At 44.0% G+C, this 27,521-nt stretch overlaps 1 protein-coding gene across 1 annotated transcript in view; it reads left to right on the top strand.

The window, feature by feature from the left end:
• The window catches only part of otog (otogelin), a 60,353-nt gene extending 33,577 nt beyond the window's left edge, over nt 1–26,776 (top strand). The window contains exons 28-57 of the mRNA XM_061068569.1: nt 22–168; nt 985–1,104; nt 1,943–2,059; nt 2,481–2,637; nt 2,819–2,845; nt 3,263–3,475; nt 5,536–5,814; nt 6,347–6,464; nt 6,709–6,801; nt 6,883–9,709; nt 10,146–10,323; nt 10,434–10,585; nt 10,657–10,746; nt 10,847–11,027; nt 11,224–11,444; nt 11,811–11,949; nt 13,081–13,269; nt 13,393–13,602; nt 13,693–13,797; nt 17,515–17,619; nt 17,703–17,807; nt 18,393–18,491; nt 18,748–18,788; nt 19,041–19,116; nt 19,249–19,427; nt 19,514–19,618; nt 19,722–19,841; nt 22,717–22,762; nt 25,221–25,300; nt 26,576–26,776. Coding sequence (XP_060924552.1) covers nt 22–168; nt 985–1,104; nt 1,943–2,059; nt 2,481–2,637; nt 2,819–2,845; nt 3,263–3,475; nt 5,536–5,814; nt 6,347–6,464; nt 6,709–6,801; nt 6,883–9,709; nt 10,146–10,323; nt 10,434–10,585; nt 10,657–10,746; nt 10,847–11,027; nt 11,224–11,444; nt 11,811–11,949; nt 13,081–13,269; nt 13,393–13,602; nt 13,693–13,797; nt 17,515–17,619; nt 17,703–17,807; nt 18,393–18,491; nt 18,748–18,788; nt 19,041–19,116; nt 19,249–19,427; nt 19,514–19,618; nt 19,722–19,841; nt 22,717–22,762; nt 25,221–25,300; nt 26,576–26,776 — 6,720 coding nt within the window. The remainder of the gene's footprint in view (nt 1–21; nt 169–984; nt 1,105–1,942; nt 2,060–2,480; nt 2,638–2,818; nt 2,846–3,262; nt 3,476–5,535; nt 5,815–6,346; nt 6,465–6,708; nt 6,802–6,882; nt 9,710–10,145; nt 10,324–10,433; nt 10,586–10,656; nt 10,747–10,846; nt 11,028–11,223; nt 11,445–11,810; nt 11,950–13,080; nt 13,270–13,392; nt 13,603–13,692; nt 13,798–17,514; nt 17,620–17,702; nt 17,808–18,392; nt 18,492–18,747; nt 18,789–19,040; nt 19,117–19,248; nt 19,428–19,513; nt 19,619–19,721; nt 19,842–22,716; nt 22,763–25,220; nt 25,301–26,575) is intronic.
• The last annotated feature ends 745 nt before the right edge of the window (nt 26,777–27,521 follow it).

Genomic DNA, 27,521 nt, shown 5'->3' with positions numbered 1-27,521 from the left:
GAACCTCTCTCTCTCATGTAGAATCCAGCCAGTGTGATCGACAGGAAGCAGAGGATGCTCATCTGGCCGGCGGGATACTTCACGGTGATTCACTTCCCCGAGGAGGACGTCACCGTCCTCTGGGACCGTAAGACAACCGTCCACATCCAGGTCGGACCTCGCTGGCAGGTAGGACGCCGGCTCTGTGTCGAGTCTCCAGAGTGAGCAGGGCTGTGAAAACCACTGAGTCTGTTTTTGTGTAAAAAAAAAAGTGTAAAAAAAGGTCAGTTATAGTCAAGACAGCTCAATTCATCTGTAAAGCACATTTCAACATGTAGGGATGTATGTTGGGTTAGTTTTGTACAGAAATGCCTTTAATATGTGTTTTGACTTAAATGTTTTATTTGTTTGTTTTAATAAGATGATTAACTAACTGAGGAGGCGATTTACATCAAATCTAAAAGGGCATCATGATGAAACTTAGACAAACCAAAAAATGTAAGCATTTGGAATGAAACCAAAAAGGGAAATCAAGAATTTGAAAAAGAAAAAGAAAACAAATTAAATTGAGCTTTACAGTTCATGCATCACACTCAAGATCCTCTTACACGCTTCTTTGAGAGCTTTCAACCGCATCACATGATGCTCAAACACGGAGAGCACTTTTTGTTCTTCGCTTCTCCAAATGAAAACCGTGTGATGTGGTTGAAATCGTGGAAACAACATAGTAAGTGAACAAGATTTTTTTGTTCAAAAATTATGCGATTTGTTGTTTGTGGCTAGAAACTACAGGCAGAGAGTTTGTTTAGTCATTCAGGAAACTTTGAAACAAAAAGGATGATAAAAGGATGATGATGATGATGATGATGATGATGATGATGATGTTGATGGTGATGATGATGATGATGATGATGATGATGATGATGATGATGATGATGATGATGATGATGATGATGATGATGATGATGATGATGATGATGATGATGATGATGATGATGTGTTCAGGGGAAGCTCAGCGGACTGTGTGGAAACTTTGACCTGAAGACGGTGAACGAGATGCGGACGCCCGACAACATCGACTCTCCTACGCCACAGGAGTTTGGGAACAGCTGGACGGCAGCGGAGGTGAGTTTCACCGGGAGCATCGTCAGACGAGGTTCACATGATGTGTTAACATGATGTAAAGGGACAGATCAGTAAAAGACTGAAATCATCTTCTTTATATGTTGTTATCGCTGTGTTCTTTATCTGATCAACTCTTAATTCTCTTCAATGTTGACTTTAACATTTTAATCACATTCATAAAATGTTTGAGACTCATATTATGAGACAAACAAAACTTCCTCAAACATCAAACTGGAACAACATATTATTTGGGACCCAGAAAGCAAACCTTTCCTCAAAAAGGTATTTTATCTCGAAAAAGACGGATTTGAATTAGATGTTTTGAAAGCACGATAGAAGTCGATAGAAGAGATCAATACCTCACTTTGCTCCGATGCTTTGTTTGTAAAATACACTCTTTGGACATAAGACAAAAAACAACAAATTATCAATATTTGAGACTCATATTATTTAAGAACAAAACTCCATTAACCATCAACCTGGAATAAAACTCCTGAAGTGACTAAATTGGGACTGAGAAGGTATTTGACCTTGAAAATAAGGATTTATTCATATTTTATATGTGAGAAAAATACCAGATTTTGAGTTCCTCAGTAATTGATGAACAGATTAGAGCCAAACTCAAGAATCGAGTCAAGATGATACCAGTGTTTACCGGAGGAAATCACTTTCACTGCAAACCACGAAGAAGAGTTTGGATAGAATCAAAGACAATGTGGACGAGTCAGCATGTTTTGTTTTCCCCTTTGGTAAAATAAAGTTTTTTTAACACTCGACAAACAAAAACAGGTTATTTGTGTGTGTGTGCGTGTGTGTGTGTGTGTGTGTGCACGATCAGTGTGTGAACAGTCCGGACATCAGACACCCCTGCAGCCTCAGTCCTCTCAGAGAACCCTTTGCCAAGCGGCGATGTGCCGTCCTGCTCGGCGAGGTCTTCCAGGCCTGCCACCCAGTGGTGAGTAATTTGCTCCTGTAGGTTTGGATCTGCTGCTTCTGTCTTGTTGCTCTGAAACTCTCTGGTCTCACTGATCATCACTTCCTGACTTACGCCGCTCGACTACTTTACACCTAGATGTGCCGGAGTCTCTTATTGTGATACTGTCAATCTCATATATTTTCAGTTTAACACATTCCCTTGGTTTAACATGTGTGTTTTAGGTTGTTCCTTCATAACCTTTTAGATTTATTATATTCCAGATTGATAGAACAAATAGATCAAACATAAAGTGACAGATTTAAGGTGGAGTGTGACGGTCAATAGAGTCGTTTTCTTCCTCGTCTTCCTTCCTATCAATCCTTGTCGTTTGTGAATATCTAAATTAAAGTCATAATTTATATTCTTGATAAATTGCTGAAGCGTGTTTTGTGTTTTTCAGGTGGACGTTACCTGGTTCTACATGAACTGTCTGGCGGACACGTGCGCCTGCAGCCGAGGAGGCGACTGCGAGTGTTTCTGCAGCAGCGTGGCGGCGTACGCACAACGCTGCTGCCACCAGGGCGTCGCCGTCGACTGGCGCTCGCCGTCACTGTGCCGTGAGTCAAAGTGCAGGAGATGAACTCACTATTCATATATACTTTAGGAGATAATCATAATCAACAGTAAACCTGACAACCTGTGAAACATTAATATATCATCCATCATTAATAGAGCCTTTTAAAAAACTCTTCACAATATTTACGTTATTGTTATTAACTGATTATTTTCCCTCTGCAGCTTATGATTGTGAATTCTTCAACAAAGGTATGAACATTTATTTATTTCACCCACAGCTCAGTCATTTTTCACAGTATTTATCAGTGTGGGAGTTTTTTCCAGACCACAGATTTTCTCAACTTATTTTGTAAATTGGCTAATCCATCCACCCATTATTCCTTTAGTTCTGCTTCTCCAGATAATTAAATATCAATATAATAATAATTAATATTTAATTATTAAATTATAAAAAGATAAAGCTGGGAAGTTTAAAAACATGATCAAAAATCTAAATGAATGTCCCTGATACAGTTTATACTTGGTTTGTATGGCTGTGAAAATGGGATTCAATTTATTACTTTTTTTAAGTGTTACAAAAGTATAATAGGATAAATCAAAGTTGAGTAGCATTAATTGGTTGGTTTGTTATACTGTAAAAACACTAACATGGCGTCCTGTCTGTAGTTTTGGGTAAAGGCCCCTTCAGGCTCGTCCCCTTCAGGGATCGGACGATGCTGTTGGCAGCCAGCAGGTCCGGCGGCTCTGTGTTCCTGCAGCCGGGGAACCTCAGCACCACCAGCACCACCAGCATCACCAGCAGCACCAGCAGCACCAGCTCCACCAGCAGCCTCTCACAGTTCATGATGACACCGGGCCTCAGCAGAGCCCGACCCCACGGTGAGTCCATCTCCTCTCCTGTGTGTTTCCTTTGCAAGAGATTGGATTAGTTATTTTTTTTTTCTGAAAGTCACTTCATACAAACTAAAACAAATTACAACAAGAAGAATCTTTAAGTTTTCTAAAGAACAACCTCAATAGTTCTTAAAACTGAGAGAACAGACCCATGGAGGAAACACAGTGATTATGCTTTGATTGTTTGTGAAGGAATTTCTTCAAAGCTGTGGTTATTGTCTCTGAAGCCCGGGAGGAAGCTGCTCAGCTCCAATCTGTAAAGTTAGTAAATCCAAACCAAGAAATCTTGGTCAAGTCATGAACTGCAATCTTAACTTAAACAGCCACATTACGTCAAATTCAACTTATTACAACCTTAACATCATATCGAGCATTAAAGGAGTTGTTTAAAAATCGGTTGACTGCCTTCCTATTTTTATATTTAACACATTGTTTTAATTTATCTATTCAACTCTTTAATTTCTTTCTTAAATCTTCTTCTGTGTCGTTGTTGATGTTGTTTTTACAGTTTGTTGTATCTGATGAAAGACCCTTTACATTCAGTGGCTTTGGGACAACATGTGGTGAATGGATTAATTTTCCTTTTGCTCTGTTTTTGGTCTCCACCTCCTCCTGAGGGGAAATGTCCAGGTCATTAGCTGCTTAATGATCGACTGTGTTCAGCAGCTGGTGTCTAGCTGTGTCCGTCTGCTGTTTATCAGAAAAACAGCTGCCTGATGTCACTTGAAATGGTTGATGAGCTCAAAACAATGAGTTTAAAGACGCTGAGCCACATTCCAGATGTAGACTTCCATCTTCTAACTGCATCTTACAACAGTGTTTGGAATGATTTGAACGCCCCAGTGGAAACACCAGAATGGAACAGATGGACTCCCAGTGGCTGACGGGGTTCAGAGATCAGGCTGCCGAATGCTAATGTAGCAACCTGAGCTACAGACCGGTCAGAAAGCCAAGACGCCCTGAAACAAGCTGCTCTGTTTGCTGCTCGTTGCTGCTGCTCTCTGCAAGAGGAATCAAGACACATTATTGATTCCTTCACACACATATTATTTCATTGTTTTCTGAGGGTTCACACAAGATGACACAGACAAATTCATTAACCAGAAACAAAAGCCTCTTTTCCACTGGACAAAAAAACTCCCTAACACCCGCTAACATCTGGCTGTTATCTGTAATGAGAAGAGATAAAGTCCTCATCACTCCCGGGTCAACTGACTCTGCAGTGGACACAGGTTCTTATCGTCTTCTGCTCCAATCAGCAGAGATGGAAACAAGAGAACAGTTTGTGATGTTGAACATGACGCACCATGAACAGGACAGAAAGACAAACTCCTCCAGTGGCAGTGGGGAAAGAGTTAATCTCATTTTTTTTAGGGAAAGCTATTCTATCATACATAATTAAAAACATTTGTATATACCTGGTAATTTTGGTGTAAAAGAGGAGGAGACTTTCTCTGACATTGTTCCTGTGATAATCAGTTTCTATTAGAGTCAGATCTGTATGGAGTTTTTGGAGTAGATGCTGATACCAATACTAGAAAGTAAAACATCTTCGATACAGACATGAATCGAGTATGATTTAAGAAAATAAACATACATCATTAACGTAAAACAATAATGCAAATATTTTCTTTATTGTTTATTCTGTAAAATAAAAAGTTTTCATACCAGCAAACTTAAATGCTGATGGTGATATGTCTGTGAAAGACTCATATTGGCCAAACAGTAAATCAGTGAGGCTCCACCTACTTTCTTTGTTCCTGATATCAATTCACAGCATTTTTTAAAATAATACCATTAATACAGAGAAGTTCAAATAAATCCACAGTGTCGTTAAAGCTTTTTCAGTTTTACTTTCACAACCTGCAGCTTCAACCTTGTTTCCATCGACCTCCGCCGTGTGTTAAACTTTGTGTAGAGGAGCATCAGGAAGTATAATGTTGCTTTATAGGTAAATAGACAACTGTTTGTTTGACTGTGAATATGAGGCAGATAACACTTGTGTTTCTTTTCCACTCGCCTCCATTTCATTATCGTCTACACAGACACATCACGGGTTTCCTTTGAGGCGGCCCACAGACCGAACTATTTCCTGTACGCGAGCCCCAGCGGCCAGGTGAAGCTGACCAAGTGGGAGGAGAGCGAGGCATTCTGGGACGGAGCCACCTTCGTCCTCCACAGGAACACCTGGGTCCCCGGCTACGACTCGCTGGAGTCCCACGCCAAACCCGGCTTCTTCCTGCACACCACGCTGCTTCGCCTCCACCTGCTGAAATACAGACACGCCGACACTTACCGCAAGGCCACGCTCTTCAGACTGACAGGTCGGCAGCGCTCAAATTACCAATGTGCAGTGAACGCATCATAACTCCACCAAAAGTCTGCGTGTTCTCAAATTGTAATTATTTTTAAAAGCTTAATCCCATCAGATGTCTTTCTGTTTAGCTTTTCATCATTTGCAATTAACAAAATCTCAAAAAGAAGAAGATTTGAAATGCGGAGTATTGACTTGAAAGTATTGATGTGATGCAAGATGAACTAACCCTAACCCTTTTCAATGGTGCCGAGGGTACAATAAAAAAGTTGATACATTAAAAGTTAATACATTGAATAAATAGGAATGAAATAAATATGCATATATATATACACAGTAATACAAGGTATAAAACAATTTGTCAATAAAATACTATGGCAAAGTCAACTAGCAGTTACAGTCATTGCAGGATAAGTCAGCTGTACATGAGACCAGACTCGAAAACTCTGTCAATGAAACAAATGAACAACCTTAGATGAAGAATATGATGTTTTCATACTGAATCTTGAAATGAAAATGTAAAAATGTTGGTTCTTCATCAGGTCCAAACCCAGACTCTCCGCCTCATCCTCAGTGTCAGTGGAGGTACGACTCCTGCGTCGTCCCGTGCTTCAGGACCTGCAGCGACCCGTCGGCCGAAGCCTGCGCAACCATCCCACAGTGAGACCTTCGAGCTCCGAACTCCAACAATATTAACAACTGCACTAAAATCTCCCAAAACCTCAATATCCTGACACAATGATATATACAAATAGAAATATATAGATAAATAAGATTAAATATCATCACAGGTCAGAGCATCATTTTGTTCAGAGAACTCTGAATAAATCAAAACTGTGAAAAGTCTCTTTGAGATTTGTTTGACTTTTCATTTTCATATATAACCCTGTGTTGCTGTCTGTAGAGTGGAGGGCTGCCTTCCTGTCTGCCCCCCCCACATGGTTCTGGACGAGGTCACCCGTCGTTGTGTTTATGTGGAAGACTGTGAGTATCCTCTGCTTGATTTCAGTTATTCATCTGAATTCATACAGAAACTAGCATGTTAATGCATAATATCTCGCTGCTCCTGCTTCATGAGTGAAAGGCAAACTCCACGTAAACAGAATTACGTGGACATTCTCCGGAGTTCCTGTCTGAAGCCTCAGTGCTTCTCTTACACATTTCTGTATTGTTTTGTTTCAGGTATTAAAGCCCCTGTTGTTGTGCAGCCTGTAACACCACCCCCTGCTCTGCTGACGTCTGCTGCCTCCACCTTCACCGAGAAGACCACAGTCCCTACTGAGCCCTCCGCTCCTCCACATGAATCTCCAACCACTAAAATCACCACAGCTTCTCCTGCTGTCAGCACACAGACCCTCTCCACTATGGCCCCACCAGTCCCTGACGAGCCAACCCGACCGGTCACGGCTACTCCTGAACTTTCCAGAACAGCAGGACCTCTGTCTTCCCCAACAGCACCCCCTGCTGTCAGGCCAGGGGTTGAGATGTCGACTGTCAGAGAGACCGAGGCCCCTCCCATCACTGGGACAGGTACAACAACATGGACTCCCGAGGGGCTGAGCTCCACCGTATACCCCTCCAGCCTCAGCACCTCCAGGACGAGCATCGCTCCGTCTGCCATCACCGCTCTGTTCTGGATCACCTCCTCCACCAAAGCCACGGAGTCTCCTGAGCCACTGGTCACCACCACTGCCGCGACTCTGCAGCCGACTGCACCAGCAGCGCCAGCCACCAGCTCCATCGTCCTGCCAACCAGCACCACCAGCAGCAGCCCTCTCTCTGTTGTCACACACTCAACCAAAGAAACCACAGAGGCTACAACACATTCAGCAGCGGTTACTCCGACTGTAACAGCTTCCAGTCCTGCTGCAATCTCAGAGACGTCTGCAGTCACAGGCAGAACCGGGGTTCCCAGTGTGGCCACCGCAGAGTCCACATACGCCACCACAAAGATGGTAACAGAGGAGAGACTTCCTCCGACAACCACCACACCGATCCCGCCTGTTTCACCAAGCGCAGCATTCACAACCACATCACCGCTCTCGACGTCTCCTCCTGTCGAAACAGAAACTGTGTCTTTGCCCACGGCAACTTCAGCAGAGACGACAGAATCGGGAAAGCCAGTCGCACCGTTAACTACCAGTAAAACAACACAACATCGAACACCAGGAACAACAACACCAAGTCTTACCACAACTAAGATTGAATTTACCCCCCCTCCAGATCTTACAACCTCCACCACATCTGAGTCGCCAACATCAACCCAACTCCATGTAGCAGCGACTACAACTGCAACATCTGCTCCGACCTCAGCTGCTGCAGCCTGGAGGACGACGACAGCGAAAGTGGACGTACCTGAGACTACAGTTTCTGAAAAACCTGCAGCTACAACACCTGCACCTCCATCTCCAGAGGTTACAGACGTGACAGCTTCTCCTGCGTCCCCCTCCACAGTGTACTCTGAGAGAACCTCCTGGTCCACTGCTGTCCCGACCACAGAGAGAACCGCTCACATCACTTTACCAAGACTGTCAGAGGCTCCAGAAACGTCCACCATATCCACGGGTCCTCAAGTCACAACAAAACCATCTGCACTGCCGGTGTCTCATACCGAAACCACGACTGCACCAACGACAGAGAGCTTTGTTCAGCCTGCAACTACCCTGCGGACCTCCGAGCAATGGCATGCCACCCATCAAGAGACCTCCTCCATCTCAGTCTACAGCCCGACAGTGAAAATTACACCAGAGATCACTTCTGAACATGTTGTCCATGTGGTCACTTCTGCCAAAACTACAGAGGTACCTTATCCTGCTGTAGCGACAACAAAGCCAGTCACCATTGCGTCGTCAGAGTCTGTCACAACCTCCGCTGCCCAAACTACAACCTCAACTGAAGAAATCGCCACTACCACAATTGGGATACTGTTTACACCTCCATCACCTGCACCTGGGGCACCTGCGACGCCCATCGCAACAGCCCCTACAACAGCGCCACCAGGTGATGTCACCACCGAGCCGAGACCTGTTGTCTTCCAGCCGTTAACAGAGGCGACACATCCAGTGACGGGCAGAGTGGAGGTGTCAGCAACAGCAGCAACCAGGCTGCCTCCATCTTGGTCACCGCTGCACACAACTACGTCGGCAACTCCACGGACGACAACTTTTTCGGACAAAGTCACCACCCGTTTGGTGTTCACCGCAAGAGCTACACCCGCCACAACTGCTTCGATCACATCACGGACGACGACCCTCAGGACGACACCCAGAGTCCCTGTGACAACAAGAGTCACCCCGAGGATCACAGTGACCGAGCGGTCAACAGTCAGGCCACACACTGCAAGGGTTACCATAGCAGCAAGGCCCCCAACAGTGACCACCAGATCGACCACTCTCGGGCTGCCGACTGTCGCACCAAGCCCCGGCACAACAACCACGTCAGCAGTACCGTCTGCAGGCGTCGCCACATCTACCGAGTCGGTCACCACAGTGAGCACGACAAAGCTGGACAACACGACCGCAGCAGTTCCCGGCCCGACCACCATCATCCCCCGACCACCGGGTCCTACCCTAACAACGGTCAGAGCATCTACTGCCGTCCCCATGACGACCAGCAGAGAGCCAATCACATCTGAGAAAACTCAGACGACCAAAGAGACTGACGCGTCACCTCCCACATCCCAACCAGTGATGCCGCCACCTGGCGAGCTCGTCTCCACCCAGGAGCCGGGGATAACCTCTCCTGCTGCGACGTCACTCCTAACAGTCACCAGGGTCCAAACTACTGAGTGGGACAAAGTGGGTCAGACCAGTCCAGGGTCAACAGCGTCTCCTGCGCTTGCAACGACCAGACACACGGCAGAGGGCTCAACGGCTGAGGCTGTTACACCAATGAGGATGTGCAGCGTGGGTTCACTTATTACACAGCCACCTTTCAGTGGCACAGCATTCTAACATATAAGTTCTACAATTAACTTGATCCAAATTTCTATCTGTGTTTGTTCCTGTTTACAACCAAATAAATCAAGGAAGGAACATTTTTAAAGCTAAATTCCATAATAAAAGCCATAACTGCAGCTTTAATCAAGCTTTTTTATAAAGCAGCAGCCAGTTTCTTCTTCTATTTTACAGAGTAGATGCATTTATTAATATTACACACCAGCATATTAAACCCAGTTTATTTAAGATTAAATTAACTATAGTTCCAAAACCTTCTTGAGCAAATGGACACCTGACGATATAATAAAAATCTGTCGTATATAAAGATACAGACGGTGCAATACACTCAAAAACAGATTTTGCCAGAAACTGGTTTTCAGTTTGTGATTTTGTTTCCATCCAGCCTCCGTACGCAGAGATCGTTGACGAGTGCACAAAGTACATCTGCGTCAACAACCAGCTCGTCCTGTTCAACAAATCTCAGAGCTGTCCCTTTACCTCCGAACCCCCGAACTGTGGCCTGCTCGGCTTCGCCATCCTGGTCAATGGAGACAAGTGCTGCCCTCAGTGGGACTGTCCATGTGAGGAAAACCAACTTCTCCATCTCGGTGTTTCCAGCAGATATTTCAAGGATGTTGCAGATTAACTTTTACCTGCTTTAGGTTTTTTCTTCATTTTCTTGATGTTCCAGGTCGCTGCTCGATGTTTCCGGACTTGAATGTGATCACGTTTGATGGGAACAGCGTTGCCATCTACAAGGCTGCTTCATACATCGTGAGCCAGCTGCCCAACGAGACCGTCAGCGTCCTGGTTCAGGAGTGTCCCGCGGACTCTGAGTCGCTGGTAAGTCGACTTCCCTTGTTCCCTTAAAGCGATGGAGACAGAAGTCACTGATTTCCTTCTCTTTTCTCAAGCTCCTCTGGAATTACACCAACCTCTGTCTGGTGGCGTTAAACATCACACACAAGTCTAACAACATCGTTATCAACCGGCTGCAGAGGAGGGTAAGTGACGCGTCCTTCTTATCTTGACTTTAACTGTTTTTGTATCTTATTTGTCACACGAGCAGGTTAAACCTCTAGCAAACCTCTTTGCCCCCTTCAGCTTTACGTCAATTCCCGATACGCCAAACCCCGTTTCAAGAAGTATGGCTTTGAGATCTACGACACAGGAAACATGTACCTGATCCGGAGCCCGGCCGGTCTGAAGCTGCAGTGGTATCACAGCACCGGGATGATGGTGATCGACAGCTCCAGCAACAAGCTTCCGACCATGGGCCTCTGTGGTAAGAGAAATCGAACTCCTGCACAGATTCTACTGTTTCAGTTCTCTTTGAAACACCAGTCTGGGTTGCATGTTGTACACAGCAGAATCCCTGATTGTTCAGTTACAACAGCTACAACAGCCATTTGTCACATTCAGTGATTGTCACATCCTTTATGAGAGATTTGAATATTGTGTTTGTGTGACACCCGCCTCAGGTTTCTGTGACGGAGACCCAACCAACGACCTGACTTTGGCCGACGGCACCACGTTGGGCGTGAGCGAGGATCCGGCTCTTTTCATCGACAGCTGGCAGGTTCCCAACACCACCAGCTACATCAGCCAGAGCCGCCGCCGCGAGCTCAACTGCTCGACCAGCGACTGCTCCGTATGCATGGACATGCTGCAGAACCACCATTTCTCCTCCTGCCACGCCTTCGTACGTGTTCACCCATCTACGGGCCGGTTTCTGGTCTCAGTTTTTCAGTCTGATCACAAACTAAACTCAGGTTCTGTCTGAAACACAGTGAAGGTGCAGCTCAGGTTCTAGATTCTTACAGGGTGAAAGAAGAACAAATTGTTTACCTAATTATGATATAAAACAATCATTAAATAATAAAATACAATAAATAAATGGAAATTTAATTTCAACCCTTTTTCTGCCATCGTCGCATTCTGACCTGTCGTCGGTAAAACAAGTTTTTGACAAATTACAAGCAAAAATAAATGATTGATTTTACTTTGATCAATAGTGATGACCAATGTGTTTAGATAAAAAACATTTTTATTCTTTCTTGGTTTTAAGGTCCCGCCCAGCACATTTTGTGAGGTCTGGGTCCGAGATGCAGAGTACGTCAACAACCAGTGTGTGGCGCTAGCTGCATATGTGGCCTCGTGTCACAAATTTAACATCTGCATCGAGTGGAGGAGTCCGGATCGCTGTCGTAAGTTTCAGTGAAACAACGGAAGATATGTTAAAACTCTTTAAAATTTAAAAACTAGAATAAACTAAATGTTGGAACAAAATGTTGGCTCCAAGGCCGCAGATGTACTTGCTTTGAACCGCGTGTGCTACTAACGGCTGCCGTTAAAGTGACTGGCCACTCTAAAGATAACGCCCCCCCCCCCTTTGGAATGTTTACGACATGTGAACTGTGTCAGAGAGATGGGTGCTGAGATAAGCGTGTCTCTGTGTGTTGGTGCCAAATTGGGGAAAGTTACTAGATGCATGGAATGAAACACTGAAGAACATAACTAACATTAACTTTCAAATAAATTGTAACCAAAATATCACAGCAATACAAATCAGACAAGGAATCGAATAAACAGTCTTTGCTTAGCCTAGTATAATTATGAAGCCTGATTGTGTTACCCGTCCATGGAAAGGGAAAAAAGGTTGCTGCCATTGTGGTTCTGTTGCTCAGTTGCTGTTTGAAGTTCTCCAGCAGGACATCACATCGCGTCGCTGCTTGAAGGTTGGTAGAGCTTGGATTGGAGGAGGTTTCTTTGTTGAGGTGAGCTGGAAGCTGCAACTTTGAGCTCCTTTCGAAGGGGTAAATGGAAAGAGAGCTGGACACCCTTCTCCTCTCGAGGGTGGCGTGGAAAGAGAATGAAAAAAGGGAGACTTGACCTTATATTTGCTTGATGACCTCATAGGTAAAGGGGCCCAGAGTGACCAATAGGGGTGGACCCTTGTGTCTCCTGTCAGTTTTCACACCTCTGTGTGACGTTGAGGAACCCTGGGAGACTGAGTTCTGGAGGCTCTGGTTTTCTCCAGAACAAAGAAAAGCGTGTGGTCAAGGCTTTGACAACAAATGTAGGCCAAACTGTAGTTCACAAATACCATGTCCCAACATTCTCCTACTGTAACATGTGAAAAATCCCTATGTAATCACGTGTCTATTGTATTTTAAAACGCGCACAATCAGGCCAAAGTCATGCAATAAAGATTAAGGCAAAGTTCTCGACCCTATGACCTGTTTACCTGGAGCGTGATTGATTCATCCCAGCAGCACCACCTTGGGTCTTGTGATGTGATTGAGGCACCGACATGTTTGCGTGTCTCTCCTCCGCAGCCTTTGCGTGTCCCGACACTCTGCGGTATCAGGCCTGTCTGCCGGCGTGCACGTCTCAGTCCTGCCCCAACCACGACTTCGACTCCGACCCCGACCAGTGTTCAGGCCTGACCGAGGGCTGCGTGTGTCCTGAGGGGAAGCTGCTCCACCGGCCCTACTCCGCCCTCTGCATCTCACCCGAGAAATGCGGTAAGTCTCAGACCGGACGTCACAAAGTTAGATCATAATATCCTTTGTTCCTGCAGTCTGCTTCAGTGTTGTCGTCTCAGGACCAGTGAACTAGAAATCATGGCGTCATTTGTGCGTCCTCAGCCTGCACCGACAGCTCCGGCACTCCCCGTGCTCACGGCGAGGTGTGGAAGGCCTCGAAGGACGCCTGCTGCATGTACCGCTGCGACAACGACTCCATCGTCCCCGTGGAGTACGACTGCTCCGACGTGGAGGCGCCCGTGTGCCGCAGAGCAGGGGAGGTGATCATCAGCCTGGCCCACGACACCAGCTGCTGCCCACAGAGAGTCTGCGGTGAGGCGGCAAGTTTGAAATGTTCAAACTGAAGAAGTTGGTGTAGAATTATAAAATCCAATGTTGAAGATGTGATTTGTGGCTCTGCAGTTTGTAACCAGAGCCTGTGTGACCTGGTCCCTCCTGAGTGTAAGTACGGGGAGAAGCTGGTTTCGTACTACAGGCAGGACTCCTGCTGTCCCCACTACGTCTGTGGTGAGTTTCTCTTTCTCCGACTTTTTATTTAGCCTGAATCTAAGATGATATTTATCTCTAGAAGTAACGTTCTAATAGTATTTGATGTGATTTTGTGTTGACAGCACCAGATGTGTTTTTTAGTGACAGAGAGGAGTTGTGTTTTATTTTGAGTGCTTTCATTCTGTTTATAGTTTAGACTGTTGCGCTGCATCGGCCCGCGGGTGGCCATCGGGTGTGTCGTCTGACGATACGCGTCAAACATCGTTATTTACAGAACTGCGTCGTATAGCTAGGTACTGATGCAACATATCTTTGGATAAAGCTAAAGTTCTTCTGATTCGACTGATGTAAACCATTTCAAGATCCGATCACCACAGCCGGTACAATCAACGTCTCAGTCAGACCACCAACAACAAAAAAAACAATAACAAAGTCGACATCACTCACCTAAGAAGCATCAGATTAATCCACAGATCGATAACATTCCAACAAAAACGGTCTTGGTACATTTCCAAAGGTCCAGACGGTTCAATCCAGTAACATAATCAGTCCAAAACACACTATTACATCAAAGGACAGCCACAGTCAGCTGCTACGTATTTTCCCTCGTAACTCCTGTTCGCATGTAAACACAGCCGCTCTCTTGCTATCAAAATGGTGGCTTGCAGCTCCTATCGGTTCAAGTGAGCTGTCAATCTAAACTTGACCCAATCGGAGCTGGCATGGGCTGTCCACAGCCTGCATTAGCAAACGAGACACCTCGTTGACGGACAAAGCTTGCCCCTCTTCTGACGTGTAAAGACTGAGCCAAATGCAACCGATTGTTCTGATGACTGGCGTATCGTTTAACCAAAGAAATTTCCAACATGCAGATGTGCTGCATCACGGGATAAATATACGGAAACACCAAGACAGTGTCCAGCTGGTCCCAGAGCATCGTGCGTCAGTGTGTCATCCCCAATAAACAAGAAAGATGTTTATTGTATAAATTTTAAACCATATGACCGGTTTTGTCTCCTTTAAATAAAAGTATGATTTTGAGTGTAAAAGTAGCCTTTTTAGCCTAGTTGGTTACCATGGTTACAAAGGGTCCTTTGGAGTCTCCAAATGGCAATTTAATGAATTAGTTCAGAGTTAGTTTAACCTGCAGGAGTTTCTGGAGGCTGGTGTGATGTGTTTTGTCGCATCGGTGGAAACGTCTTTACTGCAGCATTCTGAGAGAGCAGTCAAGATCCCAAAATGTGCATTTTACATTAGAGTAGGTAATGTTTATTTCTACCTCCTGCATTAATGCAATGAATAAAAGAACATTTCTAATTGGTACGAGTGTGTTTTAGCGGCTGTGGAGGGAGATCTGGAGGCAAGTGATTGTTTACTTTCAAACTCAATCTACTGTTGTGCAATAGGAGTAGACTTGACGTTGGCTAATTATTAATAATCATGAAATATGATTATTAAAATAATAAAAATTATTTATTGACAATAATTAAAAATGATAAGGTTATCACTTAAGAATAGTAAAATAATCAATTAGAAATGATACGGTTATCCATTAAGAATAGTTAAATAATTAATGAAAACAATAAAATTATCAATTAAGAATGATACAATCTGTAAATATTACTTATCGTAGCGGGGCACCACCCTGGTTACAGGGACATACGAGTCTAATTATAAATATCAGTCTCATATGATAAATGTTAAATTAATAATCTCAATAGTTAATATTAATGATTATTCATTAAACAATGAAGGGTTTTCGAGTTCGAGCACAGGCTATCGTAATCCAGCTGTATTCACACACATATGCACAAATAATCACAGACTACAGATACTTTAATTACAAAAGCATTTATTATTACTATTATTAATGTTATTCAATGATTCATCATTTTAACAAACTCCAATATTTCAAAGATAACAACAGCAGCAGCACTTATCACAATTCAGAAAATACATGTAAAACCTGCGGTCTACCTTTGTATGTCTGTCTGTGTGTGTGTGTGTGTCAATGTGTCTCTCTATGTGTATGTGTGTGTGTGTCTGTGTGTGAGAGAGAGAGCGAGAGAGAAGAGGGGGAGTGGCACATCCAAGATAGCGGCCGATAATGATTCGTGGAATCAAGAGAGCCAAAAACTCTCAAAATGGTGGTTTGACTACAGACAAGATGGCGGATTCGTTTATGAATTTAGAGCCAAAATGGAGGGCGGGTCTAGAGATGAATAATCTCCTATGGCCGCCGGACCACGTGTGGGACACAAAGGAGGAGGCAGAACAAAAGGATTCTTTGTTCTAGCTTAGCTTTGGCGTCAAGATGCGTTCAGGCCCTCTAAATATAGATTTAACTATGTGACTTGAAGTGTATTATAAATACAGATCGGAACGTGTTTATACGTAGGTTTAGGAGAAAAGAGAGAGAGGGCGAAGAGAGAGAGAAAACATGCAAGAAGATAACAAAGAAGCTCTTAAAACACGCCGGAGATAAGTTAACAGTGATTTAACCTCTCAGCCCCCAAGCGGACGTTGTGGGCTGATGTTCTGATCGGTGCAGACTTACCCGGACGTAAACAGCGTGGCCGGAGGTGCTTCTCGCGACGCTCAAACACTAACACAAATAACCCGGAAATGAACCGGAAGTAGCCGGATCGTCGTGGCTAAACAATAGACTCGGCGGTCTCACACAAAACGAATACACTCAAATATTAAACAATACGCTACGTATCAAAACTAACATCTGCCCAGACAATATAAACCTCTCTTACTGTAACCATAGTTTCGTGGGGTGCATGCGCGTTGGCGCGAATATCCCGGAAGTTCAGTGAATAGTTTGTAGTCTCTGGTAGCGGACTCCCGTGAGCTCCGCAGCTGGGCCGAGCAGGAGCGGATACGTCGTGCTCCGTGACGGGATGAGGCTTCGTCTTCTTCGGTAGCAGCGGAGATCGTGCTGCCTTACAGGAACGTGCGGCTGCTTGTAGCCGTTGTAGGTCATGTGGAAAAAGCATAAAAGTCTGTGGAAAGTGTCGGAATCCGTCCCGTGGGTGCACTTCCTGTTTCGGTCTTTCAAGTTAAAACAGCAAAAAGTCCTATCAAAATAAAACTTCGACTGAGATGAAAGAAGAAATGACATGAATTCAAATAAACGTCTTATCGCCTCCATTAGCTTACTGGGTTGACTGGTAAGACCCCTGGGGGTCTAGTTGCAACGTCAGCACTGGAGTAAAAAGAGAAAGATTTCTGTGAGTTCAGCAGTCTTGTACTACCTGGGAGGTCCAGCCTCCTCAGGAAGTGGTCAGGGGTTCCAGTTGGCTCTCAGCCAACAAGATGTCAGGGTTTTGACCTTAGTGGGCGGGGATTCGACCTCAGTGGGCGTTTCAGAGTTTCATTTGGGTTTTTCTGGTTTCAGCTTGGCCTTGTAGGCCCCAAGTATTTACAAGCCATTGTTTGATGGTCAGCACTCAGGACTTCACCCCCCAACACTACTTTTGCTTTTATTACTTCTTTCACTCAATCAAGAGAATCGATTTCTCTGCCTTGAATCAACAGTTTCTCAGGGAAACTTTGCCAACTTGACTGGTTTGTGGAGGCTGTGATTCTAGTTCACCTTGAGACACTAGAACTGTTTCACTGAAGCGTCTCATTGGTGTCGATCTCCTCATTTAACTCTCAATGAGAAGTGAAGAAGAGTGTTTCCCAACACGTGGATCTGTTGGATGAATTAGTTTCTGTGTGTTTCAGAGTGTGACCCTGATCTCTGTGAGTCGGACGTTCCCACCTGCAGAGAGGACCAGACTCTGATCGCCACCAGAGCCGACGGCAGCTGCTGTCTGGCCCACATCTGCAGTCAGTTCACACACACGTCACATCAGCTCCTGTGTTTACGTCCAGTCGTCAGCAGGTTCATTTAAAGTGTGTGTTTCCCGCAGTGTGTTCCTCCTCCTGTCCGGAGACTCCTCCTCTCTGTTGGGAAGGGGAGGTGCTGACGGTCGAAGGGAACGTCACCGACCGCTGCTGCCCCGCCTACCAGTGTGGTCAGAGCACGCACACACACACACACACACACACACACACACACACACACACACACACACACACACACACACACACACACACACACACACACACACACACACACACACACACACACAAACACACACACACACACCTTCTAACATTTACACAATAGTGACCTTCCCTCTCCTCTTCCTCCCATGTCATTATTATTTATCCCTCATGGTAATATATGGGATTCAGTGGTGCCATGTATATTTACTTTAAGTGCAGTACTTGCACAAAGTTGTGATTCTTGTGCAAGTATGTTCTTTTCATGCTTCTTTCTTCTTCTCCATTTTAAAAGGAAATATGAAAAAAAATCTCAGTGTCTCTGTAATTTCTTGTTTTTCTCAGATACAGTTTTATGCAGAAGCTTTGACACGTTAAAAATTTTGTTGATTCATGTTTGGATTGAACAGAAGAAAATAAAACCTCTGCAGAGTCTGTCTTCAAACATCAAGCCACTGTTACGTCAACATTTTATAAACTTTAATTATTGAGAGAAATTATAATTGTGTATGTACATGAATATATTTTGCGTGTGTGTCTGTGTGTGTGTGCAGTGTGTGAGCCCTACAGGTGTCCTCAGCTCAGTTGTGCGGTTGGGATGTCGGTGTTATCGACGTCCGGTCCGAGTCGCTGCTGCCCAAACCAAACATGTGGTACGTCATGTGACACTTCATGATGCATTCAGGTCCCAAACCTACGTCTGTAACTCGTAGCTTGTTCACCTTATCTTGGTTTTTAAATCAGCGTCAGAGTCGGGTCCTTTTTCCTCAAAGAAATTGATTGAAATCAGGTTTATAACAGGTCACAGATTTAGTTTATGATAATGCAGAAATGTTGTTTGTCGACTAAACATCTGAAACATGAAGCTGAAGTGTGAAGATGTCGCTCCTGTTTGTTTTCTGCTTCCAGAATGTTCCTGTGAGAAAATCGCTTCCCCAAAATGTGGCCTGGTACGTCCTGACTTTTATAATTCAGTTTGTCTCTTCGCACATATTTTACAGGGTGTATCTAAACATGTATAAAACTCTGAGTTTAACGTGTAAATTCTGCCTTTTCTTTGATTTTCATGTTTGAACCTGAATAAAGAAAATCTGTCACAAGTTTCTGTTCTTATTTTCAGAAAAGTTGACATTTTGAAATGTACCAGTGAATTATATTAGTGGGTCAAGTCTTGAATGTTGTGTTGTCCTGGTGCTCTGCAGGGAGAGGCTGCTCAGCTGGACCGGGCCTTCCTGTCCGACCCACAGAACCAGTGCTCCTGCAAAAGATACAAGTGTGGTGAGAAATGATTTAAGATGTAGAAACAACATGAGCAACAAAAAGGTTATTTCTGCCAGTTTCGGTTAGAACGTGCATCTACTGCCACTCTGTCCACCTTGACCTCTGAGCTCTACCTCTGTGTGTGGTTAGTGCGCGAGGCGGTGTGTGTGTTCGGCGAGCGGGGGGTTCTGCGGCCGGGCCAGACTCTGGTGGAGCACGGGGACGACGGCCTGTGTCACAGCCGTCAGTGCAGCCGCAGCTTCGACCCGGCGAGCGGCTTCCACCTGCTCCGCACCTCCAGCATCAACTGCTCCACCCACTGCCAGCCGGTGAGACCCCCCCCCCTCCCCCTCTGCAGAGACCCTTCTGTTATTTCACTCAGAGGACTCATCTGAAATGTTTGCATGTGTCTCAGAATCAGATCTACGTCCCTCCCAAAGACCAGTCGACATGTTGTGGCGCTTGTAAGAACATTTCTTGCCTCTATGAACATGAGAACGGGACGGTGGCGCTCTATAAGGTAGGAAGTCCTTTTCACTTTATTTTAAAGTTACTTAAAGTGATTATATATTTGATGTCGAGTTTTCAGAAACTTGTTGATGTTGATGTGTGTGTGTTTTCAGCCGGGCAAATCCTGGGTGTGGAACTGTATGAAGTTCGACTGCACAGACACTCTGTCCGGACCCACACTCATCTCCTACTCCTTCAGCTGCCCCCCCTTCAACGAGACCGAGTGTATGAAGGTCAGACACACACACACACACACACAGAGACACACAGAGACACACAGAGACACACACACAGTCATGCTTTCCTCCTGACCAGTGTTGCGCAATAATGCTTTAAAAGTGATACCATAAAATGGTGTGCCTTTCGGCATTCAATAAATTTGGTTATCAAAATTAACTATTAAATATTAACATTTAAAATATTAATATGAAATCATAACTTCAATTGGTTAAAGTTACCTCAGGGCACCACCCTCATAAAAGTACTAACTACAAATTTGGAACTCTGATGAACAATTAAATTAATAACTATAATCAAATTTACCATCTAGATAGTTCGCTTAGTTGAAGGATATGGAGTTCTTGACAATGTAGAGGTTGGAAAAATTCACTTATGCAACATTAATGAAAGAACATTTGTGAAAGAACAACATGTATTATGAATATAATAGTATAAAACACAAATTACTAACAATGTGTTGTGCAATAATGGTTAGGAATGATACCATAAGCTGGTGTGCCTTTAGGCGTTCAATAAATTTGGTTATCAAAATAAAATATAAAACATTAATATTTAAAACATTAATATTAAATCATAACTTTAGTTTGTTTAAGTTCTCGCGGGGCACAACCCTTCACAGAAGGGACAAGAGCCAATTTATTGATTAAGATCAGTCTCATTTAGATCTAGTTCACTTTGAAATCTTAATATTTACTATTAAAGATTATATAATGAACAGATAAGGTTTATAGAGTTCTTGACAGTGTAACGGTTGGCAAACTTCACTTATGCAACATTAATGACAGGACAAGTAAAAAAAAAACACCAATTGCTAAACAAAATACTAACTAACAAAGAAGTGTGTGTGAGTGTGTGTGTGTGTGTGTGTGTGAGAGGGGCTCTCGGAAGCAGTGGTCTCTGCTTCCGCGGTTCTGTTGAGCTGTGATGCTCTGGCTTGTTGAATTCCTTACCTGCAGGATATCGAATCGCTGCAAGGAGATTTGGAAGAGCTTGAAAGGCGAGGAGATTTCCTTGAGAAGATGAGCTGAAAGCTCGACCTTTGAAGGGCGAGGAGGTTTCCTTGAGAAGGTGGGCTGGAAGCTCGACCTTTGCCCTCCGGTTGTTGGATAGAGAAGATTTGAGCTGGAGGAATCCGGTTTCTCCACTCACTGATGCAGGAGGAAGGCCGGCAGCCTGCTGTCCTCAGTGGTGGTTGGTGGAGAAAGAGAGTGAAGCAGCCTGGACCCCCCTCCCTTGGAGTTGCAGGAGAGGCGGCTGGCCGCCTGCTGTCTTCGGTGGGGATGAGGAAAGAGTTGAAAGAGAAAGACTCTGGCGGAGCCTTGGTCTTTTATAGAGCCCAGTGACCCCAGGTCATGTGACCAGAGTGACCAATTGGAGTTGACCCCTGGTAGAACTTCGCACCTATATGTGAAGTTGCTGAAACAAAGGGGACATGTAGCCTCCTGGGAGTTTGAGTTATTTGACCTTCTCAGGACAAAGAGAACACATTGCACTCTGGGAGATTGAGTTCGCTCTAGTCCATGCGGCGTGTGGCTTTTTCAAGACACAGACGATGTGCTTTCAGATTTTTGACAACACATATAGGCTTGAAAGAGAGGCCTGCTTTTTGCACAAAAACCATGTCCCAACAATGTACTAACTAAACCAAGAGGTGTATGTAAGTGTGTGTGTCTATGTAAGTCAGAGTGCTTCCCATAATGGTGGCTTGCCAAAAGGATAAGGTTGTTGTTTTTTTGGAATGTTTACGACATGTAGCGGGGGTCTGAGCTAATGAGGTGAGGAGTTATGCGTGTGTCTGTGTGGATGTTAAGTCAGAGAAAGAATCAGAGAGATATGCAAAAAAAGCCTGTTAAGAGCATTACTAACATTAACTTTCAAATAACTTGTAACCACAATATCCCATCATATATCAAACTTATAAACGTCACACAGAATCGAATAAACAGTCTTGCTTAGCCGAGTATAATTATTAAGCCCAGTTGTGTTACCTCTCCGTTTGTGGGAATAAGGAAGGAAAAAGGAAGTTGCAGTTCAGTTCGCAGTTCTGTGAAGTCTTCTGTCTGGTCCTGTGGTTTCTGCCTTGGCGGTTCTGTTGAGCTGTGCAGCTCAGACGCTGGTTGGAGTTTTCCTGCAGGACATCGAGTCGCTGCTCGGAGTTTGGTAGAGCTTGAAGTGCGAGGAGGTTTCCTCAGTGAGATGAGCTGGAAGCTGCACCTTTGCACTCCTCTCGTTGGATGGGAAGAGAAGATGTGAGCTGGAGCAGCCGGTCTTCCCCCTTGGCAATACAGGACGGAAGAGGGGGAGAAGTGGCCTTATATCGGCCCAGTGACCTCACAGGTCCTGGGCCCAGAGTGACCAATAGGAGGCTTTTCATACCTCTGTGTGAAGTTGAGGAATCATGGGAGACTGAGTTCCCTGGGCTCTGGCTTTTTCCAGAACAATGGAACCTGTGGCATCCTGGGAGACTGAGTTCGGGAGGCTTGCTCCTGAACAAAGAACATGGGGTTTCAAGCTTTTGGCTACTCATGAAGGCCGAAGAGAAGGCCTGTGGTTTCACAAGAACCATGTCCCTACACAAGAGTCTCACATTTTATTGAGTTGATTCTAAAATATGACTCTGGACTTTTAAATCAATATTTTCTTAGTTTTCAAACTAATAAACATCAAATTAAATGTTTCAATATTTGGTGTTTGTTCCTGTTTTGTAATCGTTTTGCTTAAACTTGATGTAGATGTTGTAGATGATATACAAACATTTTAACTGCTGAAAAAGGTGAATTGATTTATTAATGCTTCTAATCCTTAGAATAGGTGATATTTTCCATCAGGGACTTTTTTAACACAGTTTTCCCTTTTGTCTGATCCCAGATCGGTGGAACAGTCGTAAGTTACATGGACGGATGCTGCAGAACATGTGAGTATCTGACGTGAGCGTAGCGGCAGTGTTGTAGTGTAGTGTAGAGCTGTAGCTGCAGCTGACACTGAAGAGCGCCCTCACCTGCCGCTCAACATGTATCCCACATGTTTGCCCTTCAGTTTGTCCGTTTCAGTCCAAAACCTGTATTCAGATCAGAGAAGCACCTTTTTCAAAGTGCCACACGAGTGAAGCAGCTCTCACTGAAAGGCATCTGATGACGTACAAGTGGGTTTGTGGTTTGTGTGCTGCCGCTCACCAACATGTACCAATCCCACCAGGTACTGGACTCCCTCTGCTCCCTTTCCCCGTTAGCCCCCTGACTCCCACAGTTAACACAAACTGTGAACGAGGTACCACAACAACAAGGCCAATCCGTGCCATTGTTGAAATTCAACAATGTACTCCCTCCAAAGATTATAACCAGGATGAATCCCCCCCCCTCAGTGGGACTTCAACCCTCCTCCAGAACAGTCCTCTCAGCTGTTGCCTCATTTCTGGTCAAATTAAAATCACTACAACAGCTTTTGTCTTATGATTTATTCTCCTCCCTTCAAAAACCCATTTCACTCACAGGACGACTTTTTGTGTCGTACGAGTGTTTAAATTAAAAAGATGTCGTAGTGACATCATTAAATGACGCCCTCAAAGGAGGCGGGGCCTCCGTCACGCTGGCCACAGAAATGACGTCACACTTGAGAGGACAGAAAGGAAACCCCGCCCCTTTCCCAGTGGATCACGTACATGTACACGACAGTCAAACTCTGTCCCCATTAGCACTGTCTGGGCAGTGCATTGTTGATTGACAACAATGTGCTGTTGGTAGTGGCCCAGTAGTCGGGCTTAGACGTCTGCATGTGTCAGTAGATGCTGAGGTGGGAGGTGGGTGTGTGTGGGTCGCAGCTGTGGAACATGTGCATGCTTCTGCACAGCCGCCACCAGGGGGCGCTGTGTGGAAAACTGAAGCTACTATGTGAGGCACACAGCGCCATCGATGTGAAACTGAACACTTTATTAAAACATCGACAGTAAATAAAGATGGATGACTTGTTTCCACTTCCTCCTGCTGTACGAAAGTGAAGCCAAAATGTCTCCTGTACGAATGCTGCCATCTTGTGTCACTGGAGTGGAGCTGCAGTATCAACGTTCTGACAAACAATATTTAACATGTGTGAGACTTTTTAGTCCGGCACAATTTGAAGTTTTCTTTTTATTAATTCCAATTATATGATAGATTATTGGTTCATTGTTTCAGCTCTACTTGTAAACGCTGTCATGTAAATTAATTGGAAAGGATTCTATGTTGAGTCCAGGACGTTACATCATGTTTACACAGAAAAATAAGAAAATTCTACACTTGGTTGAATTATTTCAATACAAACAATAGATGATAGTCATATTATTATACACAGAATCCTTTCATTTAACTCTTTATGTAAAAACTTTAGCTTCTATTTCCCATCAACATCGATGAACACAAATGAATATGATTTAATCTAAGAATAAATATGAATTATGACACATATATTTACTTATTTGACTTACACTCCTGATATATGTGACTCACTTACTCACAGATGTGTTTAAAACGGTCAGAGGAAGAACAGGAAACAGCTGATGTGCCGCACATAGCAGCTTTGTTCTCTGTTGTTATTTTATCTGTTGTGTTTTTGCAAAATGCCAGAAATACTTTAGATATGTTCACACAGACCTCACAGCCCCTGATGGTGTGAAACGTCTCTGCTGCCGCCATATTGAAGAGAGAGGCTGATCACTTCAGATTGTAGAAAATATCATAATTTAAAATATATTTTGTGCTGTTTTCTGATGAAACCAGGAACCAGAGAATAAAGAGTTATTATACACAATGATACTTTCTGAATTCACTTAGAACAGAAATATTACCGGTGATATTTCTGCCAAATTAAACTATGTAAAAGTTTGAAAATCCACATTTTGATATTTCTAACAGACCAAACTGCGACAGTCAGACATCACATTTAATCTGATTAAGGACGAAGCCGACAGACAGATTCACAGCCTCCTCTTTAACAACATGGCCGCTGCGTTGATGTGTGTTGGTGTGAAAATGTCTCAAATGTTGATGGAGCACGTTCACACCCTCTGGTTTCAACTGGTTTGAGGAAGTTCACTGTGGGAGATAAAAGCATGATGCTGCTCAACATTTCATTTTTCTTTTTTCTGGGAAGTTTCCTCCCGAGTTGCTTTTATTTTTAACTTTCAAACTTTCTCCGTCATCCAACTCGTCGTCCGTCCATTAAAGCAGCTTCTCAGCTTGTGCCTGATCGACGGCCTCAGCTCTGACCGTTCTTCTTTCCTCTCTGTCACACTTCTTCTTTTTCCCGCTGTTTGCTGTGTTGCTACATTTGTCAGATCACGTGTGTTTTCTTGATTTTTTCATGCTCACTTCGTTCGGACTGATTTTTGGTGTGAACAGGCAAAGAAGATGGAAAGTCGTGTCAGCGGGTGACGGTGAGGATGACGATCAGGAAGAACGACTGTCGCAGCAACAGGCCGGTATGTTTGTGTCCTGATTCATACAATTAGAAATAAGAAAATCTGGAAACTAGTAACTCTTCATTTTACAGCTTTGTAATTTCTCAGTACATTTATTGGCAGAAGAAATCTAGTTATTAAAGCTAAATGTATGTGAAATAAGAATTTCCTCAAAGGAACCCTCCATTTAATTCAAAACAAATCAATTCAATTGTAATTTGAAACTTAATTTGTCACATGTATTGAACTTTGTGTTTGCATGTTGACAAATTTCACATTTTAAATATGAATCTCGAGTTAACAAGTAATTGGATTCACACAATTGGAAATTGGAAAGTGTGTGAACTCTCCCATTTAACACACTTTCCAATTTCATTTCAAAGCTAAAATTACCCACAGTTTATTTGTATATCATATTTCAACGAGGCAACTCAAACTACCTTATAAGACATAATAAGCATCATGACGAATTGTCAAAGCAACATATGACAATACCAGAAAGAAGAATTTAACATTTTTTTTTTAAAGATAATAAGTAGAAATGAAGAAATATACAAAGATATTATGAAATATAAAGACTGGATGTTGAGCACAGACCAGATGAGGACATCATCATTTAAAGGATTTGGAGAATCTTCAATTTAATCGGAAAGCGACTTGAAAATCACACTTTTAATTTAAAGGGAAAATATTATGAAAATTCCACTTTTGTAGTGCATCTACACGTTAATTTGGGTACTAGCATGTCTACCGTCCCAAAAACTCCTCCATCTACGCTAGATGGCGTCGAATGGGATTACGACCCGAGCCGACGTCAAAGTCTGGCTACACGGCCCGGCTCCACCGGCCCGGTTAGCTTGCGGGCTCACGCTAGCCGGGGAGCCGGGCTCCCCCCGGCAAGGGGAGCTAACCAGCCGGTGGAGCCAGGCTTCGTCCCACCTGACTCTGGTTCAAAACGATATGGTTGCAAGATTGTATCTCCGTCTCCAGTAGCCATATTTCTACAGAGGTAATGGATAGCTAAAAATCTGGACGCTTGTATCTCGTGAAGGAGGGAGGAGGGGTGAGGGGGTCAATCTGAGGAAGGCTGCTTTAAACAGGGTAAAAAGGGTGCTGTTTTAAATGATCCTTGTGGTATTTTTACTCAATTTGTTACAGACATTTCATTAAGACCCCAATGAACCATATCAACTGTGGTAAAATGGGCATAATATGTCACCTTTAAAGAAATGTGTCCACTCCTCTGGGCGCCTTCCAGCCGTGTGACCTTCTGCACTGACGCTCTGTGTCCTGCAGGTGAACATCGTGTCATGTGACGGGAAGTGTCCGTCCGCCAGCATCTACAACTACAACATCAACACGTACGCTCGCTTCTGCAAGTGCTGCCGGGAGACGGGGCTGCAGCGGCGCTCGGTGCAGCTCTACTGCAGCGGCAACGCAACCTGGGTCAGCTACAGCATCCAGGAGCCCACCGACTGCTCCTGCCAGTGGTCCTGAACACACACACACACACAGAGTACGATGTTCTGCTGCCTTTGCTGGCAGGGAGGTCGAACTGCAGCTTCATCTGCAGCAGTCGACACGTGACGACTTTATGTCATTTATATTTATAGTTTTGATTTTAGCCGAGAATGGTTTTAACGCTGCAAGATTACATTTTACCAAAAATAAATGTACAAACTGCACTTGAAGCTGTTTACATATTATTTTACCATCATCTGTAGTTAAAGATGGACGACATGGTTGCTCCTCAAAAGTGAAGCCAGTTCATATTGATCGCCCCTTGCTGGCTGGCTGCAGTATAATTCATAAATCTTGCCTCCTCCATGTTAGTAGTTGGGATCAGAGATATTTTGGCTTCATTTTTGATCGACAGGAGGAAGTTGAGACGTCATCCATCTTTATTTTACAGTCCATGGTTCAAAGTTACTGTTCAAACTGCTGTAGCGCAACCTCCCTGTCAGCCTGCACACTCTCCACATCTCCTCCCATTGTGCCTGGTTTTTGTAAATAACTAAATTTCCTCACGTTTGAAAATGTTTTGCAACATCCAACACTTTGAGTTTTCCCTCTTATCAAGACAATAAATTGTATATGTACTGATTACACACATCTTTTAGATAATCAGAGGGAGTCAGGTGAATTAACTGATTTAAATCCAGCAGTATGTGGAGCACTTTATTTATTTATTGGAGTTCGATAGAGCAAAGCTGTTTTTATTTCGTGGAAAACATTTGGTCCA

Source organism: Limanda limanda, chromosome 3, assembly GCF_963576545.1.
Source record: "Limanda limanda chromosome 3, fLimLim1.1, whole genome shotgun sequence".
NCBI lineage: Eukaryota > Metazoa > Chordata > Actinopteri > Pleuronectiformes > Pleuronectidae > Limanda > Limanda limanda.
Note: the sequence above shows the minus strand (reverse complement) of the source record. Positions and strands in the feature narration are given on the sequence as shown.